Here is a 22,215-nt window from a genome sequence, read left to right as displayed (position 1 = left end):
CCAGATCCCTTCAAATATGGAAAGATGGGTGGATCTAGAACTTGTTCAACAAACTGAAAAGAATTCAGATTGTCTTCAGGTAAGCTTTGCAGATTTTCAAACTTCTTCCTCTTTCTGATCTTCTTCTTTTTCCCATAAGTCTTCTCTTCCTTTTCTTCAAACTTTCTTCTTTTCAGATTCGTATCAGAAACTCCATTAACAGAAATCATATATTTTTCCTCTTCTTCTTCCAAAAGTTGTTTTCTTTTCAGTTTCTTTTCTGATTTTTCTTCAGCGGGAATCAGATACTCTTCCTTCACCTCCCCAAGCTTATCTTCCGTCAGCTCCTCCAATGTGTATGATAAATTCCTATCTGCAAATTTTTCTTGCACAAAAATATGAGAAAAACCACAACAACCCTCTAATAAAGGACTGTTGGTACCCATATAATTGACAGAAATATTTTTAGAAGGAAAATCATCATTATTAATTTGAAATTTAATCACTTCCTCATCAAACTCCATTGAAATCATTCCATTAAAAACATCAATTTTGTTTCTGCAGTTTTAATAAAAGGTCTTCCTAAAATAATTTAGTTTTTGTCAGAAGCGTCCAAGTTTCCTATGTCCAAAATATAAAAATCAACAGGAAAGATCAGATTATCCACTTGGACAAGAACATCCTCCGGTACACCTCTTGGGTGTACTGTTGAGTGGTCAGCCAATTGTATAATTGTCCCAGTCTTTTGTAAAGTTCCTATTTTTAATATTTCAAATACTGAATAGGAAAGGACATTGACTGAAGCTCCTAGATCAATCATGACTTTTGGAAAATCAAGGTTCCCCAATTTACAAGGAACTGAGAAAATCCCTGAATCCTTGCACTTTGGAGGCAAACTTTTTTGTAAAATAATGGATATATTTTTGCCAGCTTTCACAATTTCATTAAATTTCATTTTTTTTCTTAGAAACACATAAATTTTTAAGAAACTTAGCATGGCGAGGGATATGTTGGATAATATCCAGAAGTGGAAGATTTACCGCAACCTTGCGAAAAATTTCCATGATATCCTCTTCTTCTCTTTTGCGCTTCGTACTCTTCAGTCTTGATGGGAATGGAGATAGGGGCTTATATTCTCTTAGATTCAGCTTCACTGGTGTTGGAATTTCATTTTCTTCCAGCTTTTCTGTAACAACCCGATATTTCAAGTCAATATAATAATTTAGGTCAACCATTGTAACTAGTTTTAAAGCAATAAAGAGAAATTATTTGAATATTATGTACATTTAATTATTTGTAAAAGATGTAATAAAAATGATCGTCAAAAATAAAATGTTGAATAAACTTGATTGGGATGAATAAAGTGGTAGAGATCGTAACAAGGATTCTGAAAATATAAAGAACATCGAAATTCGAGTTATAACGAAGAAGTTATGACCTATCGAAGATCCGCGACAAAACCGGCAAAACCATGTATGACGTAAAAAGTGAAATTTCAAGAAAATACTTTTTACCTTTAACGATCTAAATGAAAGTCATAGAATACGTCAAACTGAGAGCGTGCATAAGAAGAACATTCAAATCTGACTTCGGGTGATGAAGTTATGAATTTTTTTAAGATTTGGCATAGCAGTATACAACCCAAAACTCGAAATTTAGACCGATCAACTTTTGGCCAAAACAACCTAAATGAGAATCAGAGATCTTGTCAAAAGAAATCCAACGGTAAAAAGACAGACGAAAACGGACGTCGGATAAAGAAGTTATGAATTTTTAACAGACTTTTCATGTCCCGGCCTGTTAAAAATATAATTTCAAAAATAAAGTCAAAATTAGCGGACGGAGTCTAAACGAAAGTTGTAGAGCACGGTCTCACCTACGCGGGGATATAAAGAACGTAAAAAACGGAACTCGTATGCAAAAGTTATGAATTTTTGAAGTTTCAAAAATTCATTTCGCAAAGGAATACGCCCAGCGTCCAAAAGAGTACGCCCAGCATACTCGGACTAGCTTCGATGCGTGTAAGTAGCCTTGACACATCCGAACCTCGGAACCCGATTATAGGACACATATCTCGCACGAAGTACGCCCAGCGTACGTAAGAGTACGCCCAGCATACTCGGACTAGCTTCAACACGTATCAGTAGACTTGGCATGTCCGAGGCACGGGAACCAAACAGGAGGCACGTAGCCATTACGCCCAGCGTACGAGGTAGTAAGCCCAACATACTCGAGTAGACTGCAGTACGCTAAGCGTACCAAGAAGTACGCCCAACGTAATGCGAGGCCTCATCCTCCTATAAATAGCATGCGAAGCCTCCGGGTTTTGTTTACCATTTTCAACCTCTCTCTCACCTTAAACACTCTTTCAAGCCACTTTTAACCCCCCAAAGCCTAGAATACCCCCTAACACCCGAAGAAACCCAGGAGCCCCAAAATCCTCGAGAAAATAATCTTTTCCAATCGAAACTCTGCCCGCGTGAAACTCGGTTTTTCATCAAAAACTCTCAGTTTCATTAAGAAAAATCCTTCCTAGAAACGAAACGCTGCCCGAATCACCACTCATAAAGTGAGTTCATATCCCTGTGTTTTTACTATATTTTACTGTTTTAGGGTGGGGGGGAATACAAGTCAAACACAAGAATATTGTGTTTACAAATAAATGATTTCTAAATATTTTAAAATGACTTTAAATGTTTTATAAACTCTTTTTAATTTATATTTTGCCAAAATCATATTCATATATATATATATATATATATATATATATATATATATATATATATATATATATATATATATATATATATATAAGGATTTAAAGGGCTTACAACTGATAATTCGCTTTATTTCCCTTTTCCTTGTTTGGATGTGGGCTCATGGTAGAATTATTTGTCCGAATGTCGTTTCAATTTTCATTATATATATATATATATATATATATATATATATATATATATATATATATATATATATATATATATATATATATATGAATATAAAAGTTAATTCAATCAGATTAATATTCCCTTTGTAACATGTCGAGCAAAGGGGATACTTTCATGAATATTACATATCAAACAAAAAACATATATAAATTATAATAGGTATAATTTATGGAACTCTCAAACTATTTACACGAACTAGTTATACAAAGTTTAACAGATTACTCTTATACAAATACTTTACATTCAAGTATACTAGAGAAAGATCATACTATCAGTTAAAGTCCTGATATTATAACCAGAATCTCCAGACATAGAGCGAGACAAATGTGTATAGATCTATACGGGATTGACAATCCCGCACTCAGACTGTTAGCTACAGTCGGGCATGCATGCCTATGAGTGACAAATGTCGTTAACAGTTCTGACGCCTACAAAGCGTCCAGTTAGTCATAGTATGGTTATAATTACTCACCAAAAAGATATGAAAAAATACGATTAGTATATAATTAATTAAACCAAAGAGTACGAATACGAAGTACTGGTTTTACAATAATACGATTTACAGTATTACATTACAATTACAGCTGGTTGAACCAATCAAATTCATTTATACAGGATTTTCATAGAATACAATTACAAAGCTTGAAAAAATGTAAACAATACATAAAACATTCTTTTTACGGTTTTATGGTATTAAAACGACTTTTCAGTTATTTTAGAAAATATTGGATTTTCTGAAACAATAAACATGATTACTATTTCAAGAAACAAACAGTAAACTTTTAAACATAAATACTTATGCACTCACTCAACTTAAATGTTGATACTCTATTTTCAAAATACTTGTATTCTCAGGGAACCAGTAAACAGGTACATTCCCGGGATTTCTGAGAAGACGGAGCAGTTTAGAGTCATGTCTTCTATCTTTTGTTATAATACTTTTGATGTCATATATACAATGACTTGAAAACATATGTAAAACTTTTACTTTATTAATACAATGGTTGTTGTACTTTGATTACTATGATACATGTGTTGTGATACTTAACATGAAGTCATCCACCCCCGGACGTTTCCGCCGCTCCGCTTTGGGGGTGTGACAGATTGGTATCAGAGCATTGTTTATAGTGAACACAATATATCAATTCATAAAAGATATACAACTATAAATACATTGGGGCAAAAGAGCTCTGACTACAAGTATACTTTTAAAATACAAGTATTTTATAAGAAATATACTAACACCCATACATACAGGAACAATATCACAGTTATAACTACATAAAAGTATTTGGATGTTGGACACTACAGTTAAACCTAAACAATTATGTAATCATATCTAGGATAAATATAGCGTGATCAACTATATTTATTTGAGATACGACCAACATGTGTTTGGGAGTGATGGTAGTGTCGCGACAAGTCTAAAACTTACCGATAAACCATATAGAAAACCTTTAACATACAAATTTAAAATATTATAGGAGTATTTTATAATACTATAAAACTACATTCTTTCTATGCATCTTACTTTTAAATTCTCGTACAGATATTATGGCAGGATATCCCCCGCATGGAGATCCCTATTTCCCTGATCAAGGGAATAATGGCTGGATTGAAGAAGATCCGGAGGAGGATCCAGAAGAAATAGTAGAAGAGGAAGAGGAACCAATGGAGGAAGAAGAGGAAGAAGAAGAAGAAGACTCTGATGGCACTGACACAGAACCATAAGTATACAACCCCCCACCATCCGTCCAACACCCCGCAATAGGACAAGATTTTCAAGGACCAACACCAGCATGGGCCGCATACTTGGACCACTGGAGTCGACAACAAGGCCAACACCCTCCTTACGGGATGGAAAAAGGCTTTTATGACCTCTCTAGAGGAGGTTCAGCCGACTGGGCTCTCCCTGTCATAGCACACCGCATTGCTCGCCAAACTGATCAGGAGCGGATTTCAATAAACTGAATCCTTGAAGTAAATGCAACTGCCCAGATTAACACAACTGATATGCGTCATCTAGATGAAGTTCATGACCAAACCCGAACTCACACCGAAGTACTACAAGGACAAGTGGATGCTGCCCAAGACGAAATAAGAACACTAAGGGGGCATTAGATTATCCTGGAAAGGCGTTTAATGGAAACAGAACGCAGGGAGCAGAGTCCAGTGTTCAGCGTAGTACTCACCGCAAGTAGTATTTACACTACTTCCAATTTTGATATAAGCTAGGACTTCGGATATATATGTTAATACTAATCTTTAACCCAACCCTGTTATTAGACTTCTATACTAATCAGGGAAATGTAATGCTGTCAAGTTTTCTTTAAACTTTGATTTACTTTAGACCAGTAACAAGGTCAAACTTTCCAGTAACATTATGTATCAATATATATCAAAGTAATTGACTAGCATTTTACTTCATTGGTTATCACCATCGAAATTTATAAGTTTATCTTTTTATATATAAACTACTATTATGAATTGAATGCAAAACACATTTAAAGTCGGTCATAATGTATATAATAAACTAAAATTTTTAGTTATTAACACCCGACTTACAATCATTATCAAAAACTTATCACCTATTCATTGTTAATTCTTTGGCAGAAAGATGCCTCCAAGAAGAAATCCAAGGCGTGAAAATGTCAATGCAGCTCCGACACTGTGACATCCCCATTTTCACGACCATAAAAAGACTGATTTTGTTTACGCTTTATAAAAATCAGAGTACCTCTTTTAATAAAAATGTTGCGGAATTTGTTCCCAGTAAAACATGAAAAATACGTTATCAAGGCATTTCCGAAGAAAAGTATTTTTATTCGTTTTAAAACATTTGGGATGTCATCGTCAATACAGAAACATAAGCATAAACAGAACTTACATTCATTATCACTAGTGATTTATATCTCCTTAATCTCTCAGTGTAATGTGACTTCATATCAACACCTGTGATATAAATAAACTGAGTGGGTCAGGTTAGGAAACCTGGTGAGTACTTAGGGTTTTCAACCCACAATAATATAATTACTATGTTTAATCATCAAACAGTTAACCCAATTATCCATCCCCATTATCTTCTTTACTCTTAAGGATCTACCCTAAGAATCAACTATTCCTCGTTCATTCATTCCTAAGGATTATCCTAAGGAATAGGCACGAAATCCATCGTCGCCAGGGTTTACTCAACAGACACTAAATCCATAGTTGCCAGGGTTTGCTCAACAGGCACTAAATCCATAGTTGCCAGGGTTTGCTCATCAGGCACTAAATCCATAGCTGTCAGGGTTATCTCGTTTATCGATAGTATCATTTCCGAGAATCCACTCGCAATACATGTCAATGGGTTTTTATCTCGTTTATTGATAGTATCGTTTCCAAGAATCCACCCGCAATACATGTCAATGGGTTTTTAGAGTACAGCTGGTGAATACACAGTTCAAATAACACCTACAGGTTGCGAGCCTGCTGTGTTCCACTAGACTGTCTAGAATAGTCTGTGGTTGTCATCCATACTCTGCTAGATGACGGGGCCAACACTTGGGTAAAAGGCTTCTCTCATGGTTCACCTCTCACCTTTATCTCATCGGCTATATCACCTCTCATCATTTTTTTTTGTCACACAACAACTATTTCATCTACCCATGTTTTACCCAACACATTTTGTAGATATAAAATACATATACAGTTTAAATTATTGAAAACATGTATAAAAATCATTCATCCAGCATATATAGCAAGTATACAGACAATATGCACACATAGCACGTAATTTATATAAAATACTTCATATCTATGTGTAAGATGAAAGTAACTATGCACTCACTTGAAAAGGCGATGACTCGGCACTCGGACAGCACTTCGTTACTCTTAACACAATTTTCCTTTGACAAAACCTAGTATCATTACCACTAGAGTTTAGTCTAATATTGACCGAGACTAATTAATAGTCTTGCTATTATTACTATTATATAAGCATGAAACAATATTTCTCAACCACTATATACAGACAGGGGCCAGACATAAAACACCGGAGGGCAGGACCATTTTGGCATATAACCCTTCTGAAATCCAACGACCCTATGCGGCCCTTTAAACCAGATTCCCCGTACCGCGAATGGTTAAAAGATATTATAAGGACACTTATATAAATCATAATAATAGCCCAAATAATTATTATAAGGTCCTAATAACATTACTATATTAAAACATAAGATATAGTAACGATAGGGTAGGCGTAGCTCACTTACAGCGGGTTTTTCGCAAAACCGGGCTTCGCTGGAGCAGCGTTCCCGAGCTGAAAGACTCTTTTCTCGGGGCTTCGGGAGCCTCGGGGCTTCCTTCGGGTGCTAGGGTATTACCTAGGCTTAGGGGGTTTTGGGGGCTTAGAGAGAGAATGTAGAGAGAGAAAGTGAAGTTGGGAATGTGTGAAGAATGAGGGATCCCGGCACCTCTATTTATAGGCTGGAATCCTGCTCTACTCGTCGAGTAGGAGGTCTTGCTCATCGAGTCCATGGCCAGGTGTCACCATCTGGTGGCTTGCCTTGGGGAGAAAGCCTTGGCCCATATTCAGCCACGTCACCCGATTTCGCACAGCACCCTGCCGACTTCTAAACCCCGTAACTTTCGCATACGAGCTCCGTTTTCGACGTTCTTTATATCCACGCATAGGTAAAAACAAGATCTACAACTTTCATTTAGACTCCGTCTGCAAATTCTCAACCGATCTTAAATTTAACAATAGGATGAGATTAGACTGTTAAATGACCGCGAAGAATTCGTAACTCCTTCATATGGACTCCGTTTTCGTCTGTCTTTTTATCGTTGAGTTATTATTAATGAGATCTTCAACTCTCATTTAGGTTGCATAGGCCAAAAACCACTCAAACTAAAATTCGAGTTTCGGGTCGTGCACTGCTATGCCAAATCTTAGAAAATTCATAACTTCCTCATACGAAGTCAGATTTGGGCGTTCTTTTTTTTTGTATGTTCTCGGTTTAATGTATACTACAACTTTTGTTTAGATCACTAAGGCTAAAAAGTCCTCTATCGTAAATTCACTATTTACCTCTCCAGGTGCCGTGCCGGTTTTGCCGAAAAACTTCGACAGTCCATAACTTCTTCGTTATAACTCGGATTTCGGCGTTATTTATATGTACGGAACCCTTGAGAAATATTCTACAACTTGGTTAAGATTATTTACTCTAAATAATCTTTTGTCGAAAAGTCATTTTCGATCCCTATTATCTCTAGATTGACTAGCCCGGATCTACGGGCGTTACAGCCACCACATCCACCACCTCCGCCGCCACCTCCACAGTTTGACGCTAATATGTTTCAGGAAGCGGTCACTGCAGCTGTGGCAGCCGCCATGTCACACATAAATACAATCGGTGCCAGCGGATCTGGAAGTGGTGCTCATCCCTTAAATCATGGTGAAAGTCTTGGACACCCACGGGAGTGTACATATAAGGACTTCACGAATGCCAAACCTAGGACCTTTAATGGGACTGGGGGAGTCATGGCTCTAACTCAATGGATAGACAAAATTGAAGCAGTCTTTGAAATCTGCTCGTGCCCTGAAGGTAGCAAGGTGAAATTTGCTGCCTGCACTTTCTCCGACCGAGCTCTTACATGGTGGAACGGCCATGTAAAGTCACTAACCCTTATAGTGGCTAATTCAATGAATTGGGAAAATCTAAAACTGATGTTGAGGCAAGAGTACTGCCCTAGAGGTGAAGTACAAAAGCTCGAGCAAGAGCTTTGGGGTCTTACCATGACTGGTACAGACATAGTATCTTATACCAATAGGTTCAGCAATCTGACGATTCTATGCCCTAGAATGGTTCCTCTGGAGAGCAAGAAAATCAAAAGGTATATCTGGGGACTCTCACCTCAAATCCAAGGAAGTGTGTTAGCTTCTAAGCCTGTTACTTTCGATAGTGCCAAACAATTGGCACATTCTTTAGTAGATCATGGAGTTCGTTAGGGCTTCATGACTGCTGCTCCAGAACAACACAAATCAAACAACAACAATAACAACAACAACAACAACAGCAAGAAAAAGCCATGGAACAAAAGGAAGGGTCAATCTTCCCAAGAGCCTTCCAAGAAACAATAGATATTGGCAGTCCATGTTGCTACTGTTCCTGCTGTATTCCTGCTACTCCTATACCAGCAAAGCAGTATGCTAGTAAATTACTGAAGTGAAAGAAGTGTAATCTCCATCACAATGGAAATTGGCGTGAGATGCAATGTAGAAACTGCAACAGAAAATGGCACACTGCCCAATTCTGTAGGTCATCTCCGCAACCGATCTCTCAAGTTCCTGGCGTTGGAGTAAGCCAGGCATGTTATGAATGAGGTGAAACTGGACACTTCAAAGAGGATTGTCCAAAGCTGAAGAATGCCAGTGGTGTGGGAAGAATACTAGCTATTGGTCACGAAGAAGCCGTGGCAGATCCTACTGTGGTCACGAGTACGTTTCTTCTCAATAATTCATACGCATGCATTCTATTTGATAGTGGTGCAGAGAAGAGCTTCGTTAGCCATAAATTCGAACACCTACTCAAACAAAATTCCCAACCACTAAAAGATACCTTTACTGTAGAAATGGCCAACGGGAAAACTTAGAGCACTAACAATATATACATAGGATGAACCCTTACTCTAAATAACTTTTCCTTCCCAATCAACTTGATGCTGGTCACCATAAAAAGTTTCGACGTCATCATTGGTATGGATTGGTTAAGTCCTAATCGTGTCAACATCCTATGTTACGAGAAAGCCATTCATCTTAACCTGCCCAGTAACGAAACTCTTATCATTTACGGCGACAAATCCGGCGCGAACCTACAAATAATCTCCTGTATCAAGGTGCAAAAGTATCTTCGTAAGGAGTACTTTGCTTTTCTGGCTCACGTGGTAGACAAGAATCAAGAAGTGAAAGACTTCGAGAGCATTCCCGAAGTCTGTAATTTCCCCGACATTTTCACCGATGATCTTCCAGGAGTTCCTCTTGAAAGACAAGTCGAATTCAGAATCGACTTAATTCCTGGAGCTACCCCCATAGCCAAATCACCTTATCGTCTTGCACCATCAGAAATGTAGGAACTATCCAACCAACTGAACGAACTTCTTAGCAAAGGTTTTATTAGACCAAGCTTCTCACCTTGGGGAGCACCTGTCTTGTTCGTGAAGAAGAAGGATGGATCTTTCCGCATGTGCATAGACTATCGTGAGCTAAACAAACTTACCATCAAGAATCGATACCCTTTACCTCGTATTGATGACCTATTCGATCAACTACAAGGTGCAAGCTACTTTTCGAATATTGACTTAAGATCCGGGTATCACCAATTACGAGTGTTAGAGGAAGATGTTCCCAAAACAGCTTTTCGAACTTGTTATGGTCACTACGAGTTTGCAGTGATGCCTTTCGGATTAACGAATGCACCTGCAGTGTTCATGGACTTGATGAATAGAGTGTGTCGTCCTTACTTGTACAAATTCGTAATAGTCTTCATAGACGATATCCTTGTTTACTCACGAAGTGAGGAGGAGCATAGCCAACATCTCCGACAAGTCTTGCAAACATTGAGGGAAGAGAAGCTATATGCAAAGTTCTCAAAGTGTGAATTTTGGATTAGGAAGGTAGGTTTCCTAGGCCACGTGATCAGTGAAGAGGGAATACACGTGGACCCATCCAAAATAAAGGAAATCGAGAACTGGTCAGCACCCAAAACGCCTACAGAAATCCGCCAATTCTTAGGCCTTGCTGGCTACTATCGCAGGTTCATTCAAAATTTCTCCCGAATTGCTAATCCACTCACCACCCTGACACAAAAGGGTGTAACTTTTAGCTCGGGAGAGAAACAAGAAACATCATTCCAAACACTGAAATGAGCCCTGTGCAGTGCACCTATTTTGTCCATTCCAGAAGGAGCAGAAGACTTCGTAGTATACTGCGATGCATCTAACCAAGGACTAGGTTGTGTTCTTATGCAGCGAGGAAAGGTCATATCCTATGCCTCGAGACAGCTTAAGACACATGAGGTCAACTATACAACTCACGACCTTGAACTGGGAGCAGTGATATTTGCTCTGAAGATCTGGAGACACTATCTATATGGCACGAAATGCACAATATTCACCGACGATAAAAGTCTTCAACATATCTTCGACCAGAAAGATCTGAACATGAGACAACGACGTTGGGTGGAGCTACTAAATGATTACGAATGCGATATTCGTTATCATCCTTGTAAAGCCAATGTAGTAGATGATGCCCTTAGCAGAAAAGAACACTCAGGACGTCGAGTAAAGTCGTTGACCATGACTATCCATTCACACCTGTCCACACAGATCAGAGAGGTTCAACTTGAGGCCTTGAAACCCGAAAATGTGGAAGGTGAATCATTAAGAGGAATGGACAAAAACTTGGAAATCAAAGGTGTTGGAGCCCGATATTTCATGAACCGGATCTGGACACCAAAGTTCGGTGGTTACATAGAGGTTGTCATGAACGAAGCACATAAGACGCGATATTCCATTCACCCAGGTTCAGACAAGATGTATCTGGACCTTAAGAAACTTTATTGGTGGCCAAACATGAAGGGTGAGATTGCTACCTTTTGTGGGCAAGTGTCTTACTTGTGCTAAAGTCAAGGTAGAGTACCAAAAGCCTTCAGGTCTACTACAACAACCGGAAATCCCTGAATGGAAGTGGGAGCGGATTACTATGGATTTCATAACTAAGTTACCCAAGACAATGGGCGGTCATGATACCATTTGGGTAATCGTCGATAGATTAACAAAATCCGCACACTTCTTACCAATAAAGGAAACTGACAAGATGGAGAAGCTAACTAGAATATACATCAGAGAGATAGTTAGACTACACGGTGTACCGATATCTATTATCTCTGACCGAGATAGTAGATTCACTTCACATTTCTGGCAGTCACTACAGAAATCTCTGGGAACTAGACTGGATATGAGTACAGCCTACCATCCACAGCCCGACAGACAGAGTGAGAGAACAATTCAAACATTAGAAGACATGCTGAGAGCATGTGTGATCGAATTTGGTAAAGCATGGGATACCCATTTACCACTAGTCGAGTTCTCGTACAATAACAGTTACCATACTAGCATTAAAGTTGCTCCATTCGAAGATCTCTACGGTCGCAAGTGCAGATCACCTCTGTGCTGGGCTGAAGTGGGTGACACGCAACTGGCTAGAGATCAAGTTCCAGACAGCACTCTCAATGGTCCGGAGATCATTCGAGAAACTACTGAGAAGATAGTTCAAATTCAAGAACGACTTAAAGCCTCCAGAGACAGACTGAAAAGCTACGCAGACAAAAGGAGAAAACCCTTGGAATTCCAGGTTGGAGACCGCATCATGTTAAAAGTTTCACCCTGGAAGGGCATGATACGCTTTGGAAAGCGTGGCAAACTGAATCCAAGGTACATTGGACCGTTCGAGATTCTTGCTAGAATCGGTCCAGTAGCTTACAAACTCAAATTACCTCAAGAACTCAGTAACATACATCCTATCTTTCACGTATATAACCTAAAGAAGTGCCTATCTGACGAGACTCTTGTTATCCCACTTGATGAAATCGAGATTAACGAGAACCTCAACTTCGTGGAAGAACCAGTAGAAATCCTAGGCAGGGAAGTAAAGAGAACCAAACAAAGTCGTATTCTGACAGTGAAGGTTCACTGGAATGCAAAGCGGGGACCTGAATTCACTTGGGAACGGGAGGATCAAATGAAACAAAAGTATCCGCATCTTTTTCCCTAGTCCTAGTATATTTCTATAGCCTTAATTTCGGGACGAAATTCCCTCTAACGGGGGGATAATGTAACAACCCGATATTTCAAATCAATGTAATAGTTTAGGTCAACCGTTGTAACTAGTTTTAAAGCAATAAAGAGAAATTATTTGAATATTATGCACATTTAATTATTTGTAAAAGATGTAATAAAAATGATCGTCAAAAATAAAATGTTAAATAAACTTGATTGGGATGAATAAAGTGGTAGAGATCGTAACAAGGATTCCGAAAATATAACGAACGTCGAAATCCAAGTTATAACGAAGAAGTTATGACCTATCGAAGATCCGCGACAAAACCGGCAAAACGCTGTATGACGTAAAAAGTGAAATTTCAATAAAATACTTTTTACCTTTAACGATCTAAATGAAAGTCGTAGAATACGTCAAACCGAGAGCGTGCATAAAAAGAACATCCAAATCTGACTTCGTGTGATGAAGTTATGAATTTTTCTAAGATTTGGCATAGCAGTATGCAGCCCGAAATTCGAAATTTAGATCGAGCAACTTTTGGACAAAACAACCTAAATGAGAATCGGAGATCTTGTCAAAAGAAATCCAACGGTAAAAAGACAGACGAAAACGGACGTCGGATAAAGAAGTTATGAATTTTTAACAGACTTTTCATGTCCCGTCTTGTTAAAAATATAATTTTAAAAATAAAGTCAAAATTAGCCGACGAAGTATAAACGAAAGTTGTAGAGCACGGTCTCACCTATGCAAGGATATAAAGAACGTCAAAAACGGAACTCGTATGCCAAAGTTATGAATTTTTGAAGTTTGAAAAATTAATTTTGCAAAGGAGTACGCCCAACGTACTCAGACTAGCTTCGATGCGTGTAAGTATCCTTGACACATCCGAAGCTCGGAACCCGATTATAGGACAAGTATCTCGCACGAAGTACGCCCAGCGTACTCGGACTAGCTTCAGTAGACTTGGCACGTCCGAGGCACGGGAACCGAACAGGAGACACGTAGCCATTACGCCCAACGTACGAGGTAGTACGCCCAACATACTCAAGTATACTGCAGTACGCTAAGCGTACCAAGAAGTACGCCCGGCGTAATGCGAGGCCTCAACCTCCTATAAATAGCATGTGAAGCCTCCGGGTTTTGTTAACCATTTTCAACCTCTCTCTTACCACAAACACTCTTTCAAGCCACTTTTAACCCCCCAAAGCCTAGAATACCCCCTACACCCGAAGAAAGCCAGGAGCCCCGAAATCATCGAGAAAATAATCTTTTCCAATCGAAACTCTGCCCGCGTGAAACTCGGTTTTTCATCAAAAACTCTCGGTTTCATCAAGAAAAATCCTTCTTAGAAACGAAACACTGTCCGAATCACCACTCATCAAGTGAGTTCATATCCCTGCGTTTTTACTATATTTTACTGATTTAGGGGGGGGGGGGGAATACAAGTCAAACACAAGAATATTGTGTTTACAAATAAATAATTTCTAAATATTTTTAAAATGACTTTAAATGTTTTATAAACTCTTTTTAATTTATATTTTGCCAAAATCATACTCATATATATATATATATATATATATATATATATATATATATATATATATATATATATTAGATTTAAAGGGCTTAGAACTGATAATTCGTTTTATTTCCCTTTTCCTTGTTTGGATGTGGGCTCAGGGTAGAATTATTTGTCCGAATGTCGTTTCAATTTTAATTATACTATATATATATATATATATATATATATATATATATATATATATATGTGTGTGTGTGTGTGTGTGTGTGTGTGTGTGTGAATATAAAAGTTAATTCAATCAGATTAATATTCCCTTTGTAACATGTCGAGCAAATGGGATACTTTCATGAATATTACATATGAAACAGAAAACATATATAAATTATAATAGGTATAATTTATGGAACTCTCAAACTATTTACACGAACTAGTTATACAAAGTTTAACAGATTACTCTTATACAAATACTTTACATTCAAGTATACTAGAGAAAGATCATACTATCAGATTATCATTTGTTTAAAAATGACTTTTTATCATTTGTTATATATACGTAATCGTCAATATGCTTTTTGTGAGACAATGTTTAGTTGCTTATTCATTAAAGCAGTACAACTAAAGTCCTGATATTATAACCAGAATCTCCAGACAGAGAGCGAGACAAATGTGTATAGATCTATACGTGATTGACAATCCCGCACTCAAACTGTTAGCTACAGTCGGGCAGGCATGCCTATGAGTGACAAATGTCGTTAACAGTTCTGACGCCTACAAAGCGTCATAGTAGTCCAATTAGTCATAGTATGGTTATAATAACTCACCAAAAAGGTATGAACAAATACGATTAGTATATAATTAATTAAACCAAAGAGTACGAATACAAAGTACTGGTTTTACAATAATACGATTTACAGTATTACATTACAATTACAGCTGGTGGAACCAATCATATTCATTTATACAGTTACAAAGCTTGGAAAAATATAAACAATACATAAAATATTCTTTTTATGGTTTTATGGTATTAAAACGACTTTTCAGTTATTTTAGAAAATATTGGATTTTCTGAAACAATAAACATGGTTACTATTTCAAGAAACAAACAGTAAACTTTTAAACATAAATACTTATGCACTCACTCAACTTAAATGTTGATACTCTATTTTCAAAATACTTGTATTCTCAGGGAACCAGTAAACAGGTACATTCCCGGGATTTCTGAGAAGACGGAGCAGTTTAGAGTCATGTCTTCTATCTTTTGTTATAATACTTTTGATGTCATATATACAATGACTTGAAAACATATGTAAAACTTTTACTTTATTTATAAAATGGTTGTTGTACTTTGATTACTATGATACATGTGTTGTGATACTTAACATGAAGTTATCCACCCCCGGACGTTTCCGCCGCTCCGCTTTGGGGGTGTGACAGATTGGTATCAAAGCATTGTTTATAGTGAACACAGTTTGATTTGGTCTTATAACCACTCCGAAAAAGTGGTATAACCACTCAGAACATTATTTTGTGAGGATCTTCGCTCTCAAGGCATCGAAACGTAGGGAGAAGGTGTATCAGCCCAGATTTGAGCTCGAAGTTCTGGGCTTCCGAAAAAGTGATACAGAGGGACTGCTGATTGACCTCTTGGGTGGCCCACTCTCTAAGGGTCTTTTCTTCTTCGTCTCCGTTTTCGCTCATTTTTTATTCTTCAGATTCGGATTCTAAAGAATATGTGGGTTCAAATTTAATGGAAGAGGTTGGGGAGTAAGTTTTATATAGGCTGTTTTGAGGAGAAGATGGGGGTACTTTCGGAATAAACGTATCATATTCGTTCCACAAGGGAGTGCCTTGTGGTGTGGAGGTTTCTGGGGGTATGGAAGATGATGAACTAAAGAGACCAGCTGATTGTTTCTGTCTTGCTGCTTCTTTATTCAGTTTCCTTTCAGTCCGCTCGATTTCTGGATCAAAAACTAAAGGTGTACCTGAACGAAAAATTCTTGGCATAAAACTATTAGAAAGCACCATGTCCTTGGCAATGGCGCCAATTTGTTAACACGCTGTCGCACGCGTATTAAGCAAATAAATTTATCACTGCAGATAGCACTAAAGATATAGCACAGGGAAGCAGGGTCGAATCCTCAGGGACACAGCCTAATGGTCAATGCCTTTTTGCATCAGGCACATTCTAGTCAAGACAAAAATATAAAAATGGGGATTTTGAATTAAACTAAAAAATAAAAATGCAGTGATATTTAATTAAACGAAAATCAATAATAAAAACGGTTTCAGTTCTGCTGCGACTTTCCTAATCATGCAACTAACCCAGATCTGATTATTTGAGATGCCTTCTATCTAAGCTGGTACTAAGAAAAACTAACAAGCTCTAGTATAATCTCTTTTACCTAAACTAGTTAATCAACACAAACTCTTCAATTAACCCTAACTTTTTACTGTTTAATTAAATAAGCTCTTAATTAAATCAGAAAAGTTGCATTAAGTTCTTTGTAAAACTCCCAACAATAACCAATACTTCTCACAAGTTCGGAAATGTAAAGGTATGATTTTTACAGTTTATATTAGAGTTAAATCCCAAAACGAAACCAATCTGATACTGGTTACTTTTACCAGTTGACAAGAACAATTACAGATTCTATTAACTGATTAACTGGAATGATAAAACCCTAGCTAGGTGATCAGACTAACAAGAATTAAAATCAAACATTCATTAAGCTCAAAACTGAAAAATCTAGATAGAAACACAAGACGAAAATCAGATCTGAAGGCTAATCACATGAAAAGTACTACTCTATGCAGAACTGAAAACTAGAGTTTAGCCAGACATGGCCAAAAACGAAATTAAACTAGATAAAAGAAACATTTATTGAATAATCTAGATAAACTAAACGTGTAAGATGATTCGCAGTCTTCAGATCTTCAAAAGTTGCTGAAAGAATTCGAAAATCGCCTCCTGAAGTGGTTTTCTTCGTCTGGAATCGTCTAACCCTAACAACTGATTATGAGGGTCATATTTATACTCTATTTGGAAGCTTCCGGAACAAGAAACAGATAACATGCGATCGCATGTATTAAGGTTGCGATCGCAGGTTTTAAAATAAATGCGTCACGGGCCTTTTTAATGAAGTAGGAAGTTATTTCAACACTTTTTGGCAAATTTGTGATCGCATATAGCAAAGTTACGATCGCATGTTTTGAGTTTTTACTCCCGGATGAATTTTTGGCACTAAAAACCTCGAAGACAAGTTGCGACCAAACTTGCGATCGCATAAAGGCTCCATGCGATGGCATGGACAAGAGTTAAGATTGCATGTTTTGCCTAAGATATGTCCAAAAATTCATCTACTTTTCAGAACATTTTGAATCGCGTCAATCGGAGTTACGGTTCATGAGATATGGTCAAAATACTAACAGGGGGTCAAAGCTGCCAGCAACATCCTTTAGCTTCAGATTGTAGCAATCTATCTTCGTGTGATCAATTCAATCAAATGTTTCTTGACCAAAACATCTTCCAAGCATTCTTCAACATCCTTCATATGTTCCAAGCTCCATTTTAAGCTCCAACACGCATCCAACTGCTCCTAAAGCACTGCTCCACTCGAACTATCTGAAATTGACATAAAAACATGAGCAATATGGGAATTCTAACGAAATACATGAGCTGGACATTATTTAAATAAATGACATGCAAATGTAAAAAATATGATGCTAAATAAATGACAATAAAAACTACCCTATAAGATGCATGAAATGACATCTAACAATGGGCCATGCTAAAAACACATGGCCATGCCAAAAACACATGGGCAAAAATGCATGGCCATGCTAAAGACGCACGGTGTTATGGAATGCACATGAACATTTAATTGTGGTGCTAAATTGGAGGAGATCGACACTTTTCATTTAGAAACGGTTTTGGGAGCTTTCTCTGGCGATTTTGGGAAGATTTTTGGGAATTATTGAAGGCTACTAATCATTGCAAACACTTTTGATTTCCTTTTGTAAGCATTCAACATTTCCAATTCCATCTTTCTTTTTGATTGATTTGTTCTTATCCATGTGTGGCTAAGAAACCCAAATTTTTAGTTCTTGTTCAAAACATGTTGATTGTTTGACTTGAAACATGTGATTTGATGTTTGATTTGTGATTCTATTCTAGTGATTATGTTTTTGTTTAAACTAGAACCCTTGAATTTGATTTGTGTTTGATTGGCCACTTTCATGAATTGAATTTTTGTGTAGTTAATTAACTTTTAGGACACCTAATCGTTCTATTAAGTTAATAATTGGTAACAAACAATACATTTTCTTATTGTAAAACATGTATCACATGTTTTCACACTTTCGAGTGTATGAGAAGAAATGAACATTGTTCGGAAGCTTGTACAAAACTTAATGCATTTTTTCAATACAATCTAATAGCGTGTTAGGTTGAATTAGTAAAGCTAGGTCTAGTCAAATTGCGTGTTTTGGTTAAATAATTTGGCAAGCGAGAGGTATTTTCTTCAGATTCGGATTCTAAAGAATATGTGGGTTCAAATTTAATGGAAGAGGTTGGGGAGTAAGTTTTATATAGGCTGTTTTGAGGAGAAGATGGGGGTACTTTCGGAATAAACGTATCATATTCGTTCCACAAGGGAGTGCCTTGTGGTGTGGAGGTTTCTGGGGGTATGGAAGATGATGAACTAAAGAGACCAGCTGATTGTTTCTGTCTTGCCGCTTCTTTATTCAGTTTCCTTTCAGTCCGCTCGATTTCTGGATCAAAAACTAAAGGTGTACTTGAACGAAAAATTCTTGGCATAAAACTATTAGAAAGCACCATGTCCTTGGCAATGGCGCCAATTTGTTAACACGCTGTCGCACGCGTATTAAGCAAATAAATTTATCACTGCAGATAGCACTAAAGATATAGCACAGGGAAGCAGGGTCGAATCCTCAGGGACACAGCCTAATGGTCAATGCCTTTTTGCATCAGGCACATTCTAGTCAAGACAAAAATATAAAAATGGGGATTTTGAATTAAACTAAAAAATAAAAATGCAGTGATATTTAATTAAACGAAAATCAATAATAAAAACGGTTTCAGTTCTGCTGCGACTTTCCTAATCATGCAACTAACCCAGATCTGATTATTTGAGATGCCTTCTATCTAAGCTGGTACTAAGAAAAACTAACAAGCTCTAGTATAATCTCTTTTACCTAAACTAGTTAATCAACACAAACTCTTCAATTAACCCTAACTTTTTACTGTTTAATTAAATAAGCTCTTAATTAAATCAGAAAAGTTGCATTAAGTTCTTTGTAAAACTCCCAACAATAACCAATACTTCTCACAAGTTCGGAAATGTAAAGGTATGATTTTTACAGTTTATATTAGAGTTAAATCCCAAAACGAAACCAATCTGATACTGGTTACTTTTACCAGTTGACAAGAACAATTACAGATTCTATTAACTGATTAACTGGAATGATAAAACCCTAGCTAGGTGATCAGACTAACAAGAATTAAAATCAAACATTCATTAAGCTCAAAACTGAAAAATCTAGATAGAAACACAAGACGAAAATCAGATCTGAAGGCTAATCACATGAAAAGTACTACTCTATGCAGAACTGAAAACTAGAGTTTAGCCAGACATGGCCAAAAACGAAATTAAACTAGATAAAAGAAACATTTATTGAATAATCTAGATAAACTAAACGTGTAAGATGATTCGCAGTCTTCAGATCTTCAAAAGTTGCTGAAAGAATTCGAAAATCGCCTCCTGAAGTGGTTTTCTTCGTCTGGAATCGTCTAACCCTAACAACTGATTATGAGGGTCATATTTATACTCTATTTGGAAGCTTCCGGAACAAGAAACGGATAACATGCGATCGCATGTATTAAGGTTGCGATCGCAGGTTTTAAAATAAATGCGTCACGGGCCTTTTTAATGAAGTAGGAAGTTATTTCAACACTTTTTGGCAAATTTGTGATCGCATATAGCAAAGTTACGATCGCATGTTTTGAGTTTTTACTCCCGGATGAATTTTTGGCACTAAAAACCTCGAAGACAAGTTGCGACCAAACTTGCGATCGCATAAAGGCTCCATGCGATGGCATGGACAAGAGTTAAGATTGCATGTTTTGCCTAAGATATGTCCAAAAATTCATCTACTTTTCAGAACATTTTGAATCGCGTCAATCGGAGTTACGGTTCATGAGATATGGTCAAAATACTAACAGGGGGTCAAAGCTGCCAGCAACATCCTTTAGCTTCAGATTGTAGCAATCTATCTTCGTGTGATCAATTCAATCAAATGTTTCTTGACCAAAACATCTTCCAAGCATTCTTCAACATCCTTCATATGTTCCAAGCTCCATTTTAAGCTCCAACACGCATCCAACTGCTCCTAAAGCACTGCTCCACTCGAACTATCTGAAATTGACATAAAAACATGAGCAATATGGGAATTCTAACGAAATACATGAGCTGGACATTATTTAAATAAATGACATGCAAATGTAAAAAATATGATGCTAAATAAATGACAATAAAAACTACCCTATAAGATGCATGAAATGACATCTAACAATGGGCCATGCTAAAAACACATGGCCATGCCAAAAACACATGGGCAAAAATGCATGGCCATGCTAAAGACGCACGGTGTTATGGAATGCACATGAACATTTAATTGTGGTGCTAAATTGGAGGAGATCGACACTTTTCATTTAGAAACGGTTTTGGGAGCTTTCTCTGGCGATTTTGGGAAGATTTTTGGGAATTATTGAAGGCTACTAATCATTGCAAACACTTTTGATTTCCTTTTGTAAGCATTCAACATTTCCAATTCCATCTTTCTTTTTGATTGATTTGTTCTTATCCATGTGTGGCTAAGAAACCCAAATTTCTAGTTCTTGTTCAAAACATGTTGATTGTTTGACTTGAAACATGTGATTTGATGTTTGATTTGTGATTCTATTCTAGTGATTATGTTTTTGTTTAAACTAGAACCCTTGAATTTGATTTGTGTTTGATTGGCCACTTTCATGAATTGAATTTTTGTGTAGTTAATTAACTTTTAGGACACCTAATCGTTCTATTAAGTTAATAATTGGTAACAAACAATACATTTTCTTATTGTAAAACATGTATCACATGTTTTCACACTTTCGAGTGTATGAGAAGAAATGAACATTGTTCGGAAGCTTGTACAAAACTTAATGCATTTTTTCAATACAATCTAATAGCGTGTTAGGTTGAATTAGTAAAGCTAGGTCTAGTCAAATTGCGTGTTTTGGTTAAATAATTTGGCAAGCGAGAGGTATTAGAGCGTGTTAATATCTTTCAGTACCAACTTAGAATAACAATCATGAATTACATAAAGTCATAATCAAGTTGAACAACAACATTGAGAACTAGAACTAGAACCATTAATCAAATTGTTTACAAGTTTATTTCATTTTCTGCATGTTTTTAAAGTAGATTGTTATTTTATTATTTTATTTTTGCAAACAAAACCCCATTTTGTGATCAAAGTACCTTGCACAAAGAGGTATAGACTTTTATCCCATGTCTCTGTGGTTCGACCCTGTTTTCCTTGTACTACTTTTTAGTGCATTAAATTAGTGTATTAGGAGTCCATTGTACCCCTATTATTTGTTGGGGTTGACACACCTAACAACCGATTTGGCAAGTACTCGTTCGAGTTAGTCGAGTTGTACAACACTGATAATTAGGATCGAATGTGGACATAAAAATTGATGAGGACTATGGTAATAAATCTTTGTCATAAAATTGCAAAATAAAATGTGGAGACTTGATTTTATTTATTGTCAAAATCTCGCAAGAGGATATGGCATTTGATAATTATATACATGATATTGCTAATTTCCAGTGAATGTTTGGAGGTTAAAATGGAAAGGACAAAAAATACAAAAAGAAAAA

The 22,215-nt window shown here is 36.9% G+C and overlaps 1 protein-coding gene across 1 annotated transcript; it reads right to left on the bottom strand.

Annotated features, from left to right (window-relative positions):
- Positions 1–571: 571 nt before the first annotated feature.
- Positions 572–934, bottom strand: LOC145163594 (uncharacterized). The gene has a single exon (XM_079082415.1). The coding sequence runs from the start codon at positions 932–934 to the stop codon at positions 572–574; it is 363 nt and encodes a 120-aa protein (XP_078938541.1).
- Positions 935–22,215: the final 21,281 nt, after the last annotated feature.

This window comes from Lactuca virosa, chromosome 3, assembly GCF_052849685.1.
Source record: "Lactuca virosa cultivar CGN04683 chromosome 3, Lactuca_virosa_CGN04683_v6, whole genome shotgun sequence".
NCBI classification, from domain to species: Eukaryota; Viridiplantae; Streptophyta; class Magnoliopsida; order Asterales; family Asteraceae; genus Lactuca; species Lactuca virosa.
This window is presented reverse-complemented; position numbering and strand designations above follow the sequence as displayed.